At 42.6% G+C, this 8,201-nt stretch overlaps 1 protein-coding gene and 1 long non-coding RNA gene across 2 annotated transcripts; one reads left to right on the top strand and one right to left on the bottom strand.

Annotated features, from left to right (window-relative positions):
- Positions 1–1,861: 1,861 nt before the first annotated feature.
- Positions 1,862–6,702, top strand: LOC109020899 (extensin-2-like). Its single transcript, XM_019003422.2, has 5 exons — positions 1,862–2,748; positions 4,463–4,510; positions 4,640–4,750; positions 5,099–6,120; positions 6,228–6,702. The coding sequence occupies exons 1-4, from the start codon at positions 1,987–1,989 to the stop codon at positions 6,083–6,085; spliced, it is 1,908 nt and encodes a 635-aa protein (XP_018858967.2). The 5' UTR covers positions 1,862–1,986; the 3' UTR covers positions 6,086–6,120; positions 6,228–6,702.
- Positions 4,587–5,831, bottom strand: LOC118348898. The gene is made up of 2 exons (XR_004801871.1): positions 5,709–5,831; positions 4,587–4,769 (listed from the first exon to the last, which is right to left on the bottom strand). It is a non-coding gene; the product is annotated as an uncharacterized LOC118348898 (long non-coding RNA).
- Positions 6,703–8,201: the final 1,499 nt, after the last annotated feature.

Genomic DNA, 8,201 nt, shown 5'->3' on the forward strand with positions numbered 1-8,201 from the left:
CCGCAAGGTAGCATCTCCTTGACGCCATGACAAGGAACCTCAAACCGTTCGTAGTTGATTATTTTAGTTAAATATTTATAGAAAATAGAGGAATAATTTCATTGGTAGGTGGATTTTTATCAAATAATTGGAACCCAACTTGAGAATAGGAATTCAATCCCCTCCATACGAATAATGTCATTTGATTTGGTCATTATATGGCGCTCATTAGCCGCGTCCCCTTCCTTCCAAGACAAAGACATGCACATTTGCAGAACAAAGGGTAGACAGAGATTAAAGAAAAGAATGGATTATTCCAAAGGTAAATGCAATTTGATTATTCCAAAGGTAAACAAACGACAAAGGGAACAAGTCTGAGTTCGTTCTGGGTATGCTTTGGTCCACCAGAAAACTGTAAGCCATTTTGGAGACTCTGGGGACCTGAGTGATGTCCATCCATGATCATCATCTTCGTTCTTCAAAAAGGGAGCTTTGCATTATTATCTGTTTGAAGAAATTGAAAACAATCTATGTTTTCACTTTTTCTTTTTCTTTATTTGGAGTTTATAATCTCAATTTCCTTGTGAAAAAGCTGCAATGCCACTTTATTGATTTCACATGTCTAATAATTAAGAAATCACATGCACTTTAATAAGGAAAAAGCTATAAAATATTTAAGTGAAACTGCTTAATGCAGAGGAGATGGTGACCGCAAAGGCTTGTATTTAGTTTAGAGCAAGTGGGAATCACTTGGCTTGGCTTCCTCCATTATTAGGACAGTCTGAGGATCTCTATTTAAAACATGAAAAAATCATTTATCTTTCTTTTATACATCTACAAGACTACAAGCATTGGATGGTGCAATATGGAGCCAATAGCCAGTCCAATCAAGAGAGCCGCCGGCCCCCTCCCCTCTCCCTGGTTTTCAAAGAGTCTATCTATCCAACTAATGGAGACAGCTATTAAATTATTTTATCATAAATAATAATTACAGAATTATATGATATTAATATCTTATCTTCTTCTTCTGTTTTGTATACTCCTGTATTAAGATTCTTTTTTTAAAAATAAAAAAAAAGTAATCGAGTTTCATATACTTTTTATTTATTTTGTATCGAATTATGCAGACCATTGATCCAATCTGCATTTGACATGCACATAATATTTTACCATTATTTCTGTCAAAATTGAAAGGAATTAATAATTTTAAGGGTTTCGTATGCTAGCATCATGTGCAACAGAGTGGACTTTTCAAGCTGATATTTTCAAGATATCAATAATTTTTCCACGAGTAAAAATATTTTCAAGGATCCTACGGCAACTGCATGTGCCGCAGAAGATGCCTTTGAAAGCATCACCAGTCATAGGTATTATTTCCAACCCATTGTCCACGTTAAAAGTTACAGTTTCTAGCTTCTTCCATTTCCAGTGCTGCTTTTCTCTTTTCAAGCCTTTTTGAATGTGAATTAAGCCAATGTCTTCCATTGTTTAGTACATCTAAAGGTAATGGGTGTCAGTATGCACAGCTGATAAAATAGCCCCAACAAAACAAAGAAAATAAGATTAATGGAATGATCTGAAATAGCCTATCAATGTTCAGTGCAGAAATGAATACTGCTTGCTTAACAATGTTGAGGAGAAGCATGTCTACATCATACAGGTGTTTTATTATTATTTTGTAAATACAAGCAATTGGTGTTAACTGGGTCTCGGCTAGCTGGGCAGTAATCCAAGTGTTAAACTGGTGTTTCAATTTTAAGGCCAGCTAGACTATCTCATTTGTTTGCATTAATTATTAAAAAAAAGAACCAATTTGGAATTGGTCCTCTGTGACAGCTATCCCTCAACAACTCACTTTCACTATATAAATTCTCTTTCATGCATGCCTCTCAAATCATCTGAACCAGAACCATCTCCCCCTCCCTTTTCCCTCACGCTCTCCTCCCACAGAGAGAACTTTTAGGGCCAAAACACATTGGCTGGAGGTGGTGAGTTTTCCGGCATCCTATGAGGATTACAGGTCTCGACCCCTTTAGGGGTCGTCTTTGGCCTCAATTGGTCCTGGCTTTGGCCATAGTCCTTGTTTCAAGCAATGTAGCTTCAGTCTCTGGAGATGCTTATCCTTACAGTTCTCCACCACCACCTTACGAGTACAAGTCACCTCCTCCACCTGCTCATTCTCCACCACCACCTTACGAGTACAAGTCACCTCCTCCACCTGCTCATTCTCCACCACCACCTTACGAGTACAAGTCACCTCCTCCACCTGCTCATTCTCCACCACCCCCTTATGAGTACAAGTCTCCTCCACCACCTGTCCACTCCCCACCACCACCTTATGAGTACAAGTCACCTCCTCCACCTCCTTCGCATTCACCATCACCATATTACTACAAATCACCACCACCACGGCCTCCATACTATTACAAATCTCCACCTCCTCCCTCACCATCACCTCCACCTCCTTACATCTACAAGTCTCCACCCCCTCCTTCTAGTCCACCCCCGAAGCCTTACTACTACAAGTCTCCTCCACCGCCGGTTCACTCGCCTCCACCACCTTATTACTACAAGTCTCCACCACCACCACCACCTCCTTATGTCTACAAGTCTCCACCACCTCCTTCAAGTCCACCCCAAAAGCCATACTACTACAAGTCTCCTCCACCACCGGTTCATTCGCCTCCACCGCCTTATTACTACAAGTCTCCACCACCCCCCTCGCCCTCACCTCCGCCTCCTTACTACTATAAATCTCCACCACCACCGGTCAAGTCTCCACCACTACCACCTTACTATTATAAGTCTCCACCGCCACTACCACCTTACTATTATAAGTCTCCACCACCGCCTCCCAAGTCTCCGCCACCACACCCTTACTACTATAAATCTCCACCACCACCACCACCACCCAAGCACCTTCCTCCTCCATACTACTACAAATCTCCTCCACCACCTTCACATCCGCTGCCACCTCCATACTACTACAAATCTCCACCACCACCACCACCACCCAAGCACCTTCCTCCTCCATACTACTACAAATCTCCTCCACCACCATCACATCCGCTACCACCTCCATACTACTACAAATCTCCACCACCACCACCACCCAAGCACCTTCCTCCTCCATACTACTACAAATCTCCTCCACCACCTTCACATCCGCTACCACCTCCATACTACTACAAATCTCCACCACCACCCAAGCACCTTCCTCCTCCGTACCATTACCCTCCTCATATGCACCATCCGATGATAGTCAAGGTGGTTGGAAAAGTCTACTGCTACAGATGCTATGACTGGGGATATCCAATCAAATCACACGACAAGAAGCATCTCAAAGGAAGATTATCTTTAACATCCATTAGTTGTTCATAATTTGTTTTTTCTTGACTGTTTCTGAAGATGCATTAAAGTATTTTTCTTGGTTGTTAGTTTGCTTTGACACTAAAAAAATTGAGTACATAAATTGTTCCCAAGATTGAGACGATGAAGTCTTTATATGAAGTTAGCATGGTCTTTCAAACACCAATTTTTGATAAAAAAAAAAAAAAAAAAGTAGTCACCCTTAGACTAACATAATTATTAAGATAAGGTCCACAATATGACAATACACACTGAAGCATCAAAGCAATTAAGGTAATTTGACAATATTTGTAATAGAAAATGTGTAGTAATGGCTCTAAATTAGTGAGGGCTGTCTATGAAATACCCCAATTGTCCTTATTGCAGTCAAAAGATCAAGCATTTAAGGAGGGCAATATAGTCATTTTAAGCATTATCTAGATAAACTTAAAAATAAAGAATATATTCTTTAACTTAAAAATAAAGAATATATTCTTTAAAATGTCAAAAGGACAAAGTTAGTTATTGTAGTGGGAAATTGGGACGTGTTTAATTAGCTTATGAGTAGCTGATGCTAATATGATTGGTGGTGTTGTGTTGTTTGATTGTATATGATGGAGCAGGTGCCGTAGTGGAGGTAACTTGCAAGGTTGGAAAGGATGAGATCAAGGCCTATGGTACCACTAAGATCAACGGCAAATATAGCATCTTAGTCAAAGGGTTTGACTATAACAAGGACGGTGGGGCTGAGGCCTGCAAGGCGAAGCTCCACGCTGCACCCAAACATTCACCATGTAAGATCCCCACCGACCTTCACTGGGGCAAAAAGGGTGCCAAGCTCAAGGTCAAGTCCAAGAATCACTATGAAGTTGTGCTCAAAGCTAAGCCATTCGCTTATGCTCCAAAGACTCCTTACAAGGAGTGTGAGAAATCCAAGCCCAAGCCCAAGCCAATGCCCAAATCTCCACCACCACCGGTTTACCATCCTCCATATGTCTACAAATCTCCACCACCACCGGTTTACCATCCTCCATACATCTATAAGTCTCCACCACCACCGATTTATCATCCACCCTACATGTACAAGTCTCCTCCACCACCTGTTTACTACCCACCACCCACTTACATCTATAAGTCACCACCACCACCACCACCTTACATCTACAAGTCTCCACCACCTCCAGCCCATTTACCGCCACCATACTACTACAAGTCCCCACCACCACCAGTCTACTCCCCTCCACCTCCATACTATTACAAGTCCCCACCACCACCACCATCCCATCCTCTCCCTGCCCCATACTATTATAAGTCTCCTCCTCCACCGGTGCACTCTCCACCACCACCTTACTATTACAAATCCCCGCCTCCACCGGTGCACTCGCCCCCTCCTCCATATGTGTATAAGTCCCCGCCACCACCGGTGCATTCTCCATTGCCACCTTACTATAATTCTCACCACTCACTGTGTATTTCCCTCTCTATATGATGTCCTCACTCACCACCGGGCATTTCTATTACACCTTATTACTACAAATCTCCCCACTAATTACTGTGTATTCCTTCCTCTCCATATGAGTGGCTAAGTCCTCTCAATTACCTCTGCACTCTCTTCTCCTACCACCTTACTACTACAATCCTTACCACCACTGTATTCTTCCCTATCCTTCCATATGAGTATTAAGTCCCTACCTTACCACTAGACTTTCTCCTACATTTTATTATTATAATCTCATTTCCACTGCATTTTCCTCCTCCATATGAGTACAAGTCCCCACCACCACCGGTGCACTCTCCACTGCCACCTTACTACTACAAATCCCCACCACCACCAGTGCATTCTCCCCCTCCTCCATATGAGTACAAGTCCCCACCACCACCAGTGCACTCTCTCCCACCACCTTACTACTACAAATCCCCGCCTCCACCGGTGCACTCTCCCCCTCCTCCATATGTGTATAAGTCACCACCACCTCCAATGCATTCTCCCCCTCCTCCATATGAGTACAAGTCCCCACCACCACCAGTGCACTCTCTCCCACCACCTTACTACTACAAATCCCCGCCTCCACCGGTGCATTCTCCCCCTCCTCCATATGAGTACAAGTCCCCACCACCACCGGTGCACTCTTCACTGCCACCTTACTACTACAAATCCCCACCACCACCAGTGCATTCTCCCCCTCCTCCATATGAGTACAAGTCCCCACCACCACCAGTGCACTCTCTCCCACCACCTTACTACTACAAATCCCCGCCTCCACCGGTGCACTCTCCCCCTCCTCCATATGTGTATAAGTCCCCACCACCTCCAGTGCATTCTCTCCCTCCTCCATATGAGTACAAGTCCCCACCACCACCAGTGCACTCTCTCCCATCACCTTACTATTACAAATCCCCGCCTCCACCGGTGCATTCTCCCCCTCCTCCATATGAGTACAAGTCTCCACCACCACCGGTGCACTCTCATCCACCACCATATGAATACAAGTCCCCTCCACCACCGGTACACTCTCCTCCACCACCATATGAATACAAGTCCCCACCACCACCGGTCCACTCTCCTCCACCTCCATACGAGTATAAGTCTCCTCCACCCCCAGTCCACTCTCCACCGCCACCATATGAGTATAAGTCTCCGCCCCCTCCAGTTCACTCTCCCCCTCCTCCCTACTTCTACAAATCACCTCCCCCACCTGAGAAATCTCCACCACCTGTCTACATTTATGCATCTCCTCCACCACCAATTCACTACTAAGCTCGAGAAGACTAGCCTCATAGCACACCAATCATGTAAGTAACATCCATTAAATTTTTACTTTCATTGTGGCATCATTAAAGATTGTGAATACAATTCATTCATAAGTTATCTCATATCCTGTATTTATAATTAATTGCAGATGTTAGTTTCGAGAATGCAATAAGAGAAGACACAATTAGAGAAAGATATAGGAACCAAGCTTCCAATCCAAGTTCATTCAATAAGGATCTGACTGCAACATTTGATTCCTATATACTTCAGTCAGATCAGATTGCTTCTACTTATCTGGTGGCCCTGTTACACACTATAATCTTATTATATTCAAGTTGGAGTGGCTTCAGAGGTTTACATGATGAGGAAAGTCGGATTAGGAAGTGGGATTCAAAGTGTCACTAGAATTTGGATGTGCATGCTAGTCTGTCACGTTTATTTATTTATTTTCAAATTTTCACTCGGTTATATCCTAGAGGTTTCATCTTGTCATTTAAAAATTGTATAGAGTGTGGCCGTGTATGATTGGGTTTCCTACTTATTATGGTAATTTGTTTGTTGGAACTTCTTGTGCTTTGTGCAATGAAATTATTATCAATAAAGAAATTAAGACAGACATGCAATTCTCTCTCTCTCTCTCGACTATTTAACTCCTAACAGATGCTTCCAATCCAGTTTCTTTCCATTCCACATGGTTAGATTGTTCTTTTTCTTGATTATTTTTTCCCAACATGCATATGATATGGAACATGCATCGGTCTCTGACAGTAACATGCATGTGTGCCATCCTAGTGGCACCACCTCCCACCTTTATATCATGTAGATGTATTTGCAATGAACCACTCAACTTCCTATAGAGTTTGTCCTTACTGAATCGTTGACTCACTCTCTCTATCCATAAAATTAGGGCTGTGCATATGACCCGAAACCCGTTAGACCCGTTTAGAATAACCCGACCCGACCATACATTTATCGGTTCATTATCTGATCGGTTTCCAGTCCGACTTGTTACGGGTTGGTGTCAAACCGTTCGACTATAAACTAGAAACTTATCAAACCTTAGCCGCCCAACTCCCAAGTCCCATGAGCTTTTCGCATCTTTCTGATCTTTCTCTCGCAATACCCAAATCCAAATATTCAACAATTCTGCACATACAACAATCACCACAACCACAACCAGCCATAAATGCCAAATCATAATCTCAAAAGCCGAGCCTTCTATTTCTTCTATGAGATACAAACTGAGCGTTCTATTTATTCTTCTCTGTGAGGTTACTTGGTATGGGTTTCTCTAAGAATGTCGTAACTTGGGTCGCTAGACGGATCGTATTCCGGGTCAGATCCTTCACTTTCATAGTAGACTTCCTCTTCTTTAGACTGGTAATCGTCGAATAGCTCAAAGAAAGCCATCGTTTGTTTCTCAGCCTATTTTGCTCAAAGATTTTTTTTTTCTCTTTTATTTGTCTCCTGTTGGTAGTGTAAGAAGAGACGGCTGAAATGCTGTTATCCGAGATTCTGAATGACTCACCACAACAAAGCCATCGACGATTCGATGACTGCATCGAGTTTTTGCATTGAGATTCTGAATGACTCACCACTTTCACATTAAGCGGATCTTTTCATTTTTTGTTTTCTATGGTTCTTTCTTAAGATTGAGAAGAATTTGAGATAGAGATTATATTGTCATTCATCCTCAGATCTGAGATAAATTGATGTGTAGGAAGTTAGGTTTTTTTTTTTGTTTGATAAAGGTCGGGTCATACAGATTCGATTTGAGTCTATTTTATTCGGTTCGGTTTGGTTTGGCACAAAAAACGTGTTCACTTGGGTTGGGTCGGGTGCAAATCCGGTTGTACCAGCTCGGATTGCAGCCCTACATAAAATTGTACTGGGTCCTATAAATGTTGGCTATATATAGTGGCTCTTACCTTTTTCTCTTAGTGCTTCATTTCCTTTCATGTCTTCTCTGGAAAGGCAAAGTGCCAAAAAACAAAAGATGATCCATCTCTTTCCAAGGCAAGATTAGTTGCAGCTACTCCCATAATATTAATCACTACCTAAACAAAAATATAATCCTGACACAGTAGGTACGTAGACCGATGGCGATTCCATTCATTGCATT

Source organism: Juglans regia, chromosome 7 (genome assembly GCF_001411555.2).
Source record: "Juglans regia cultivar Chandler chromosome 7, Walnut 2.0, whole genome shotgun sequence".
Lineage (NCBI taxonomy): Eukaryota > Viridiplantae > Streptophyta > Magnoliopsida > Fagales > Juglandaceae > Juglans > Juglans regia.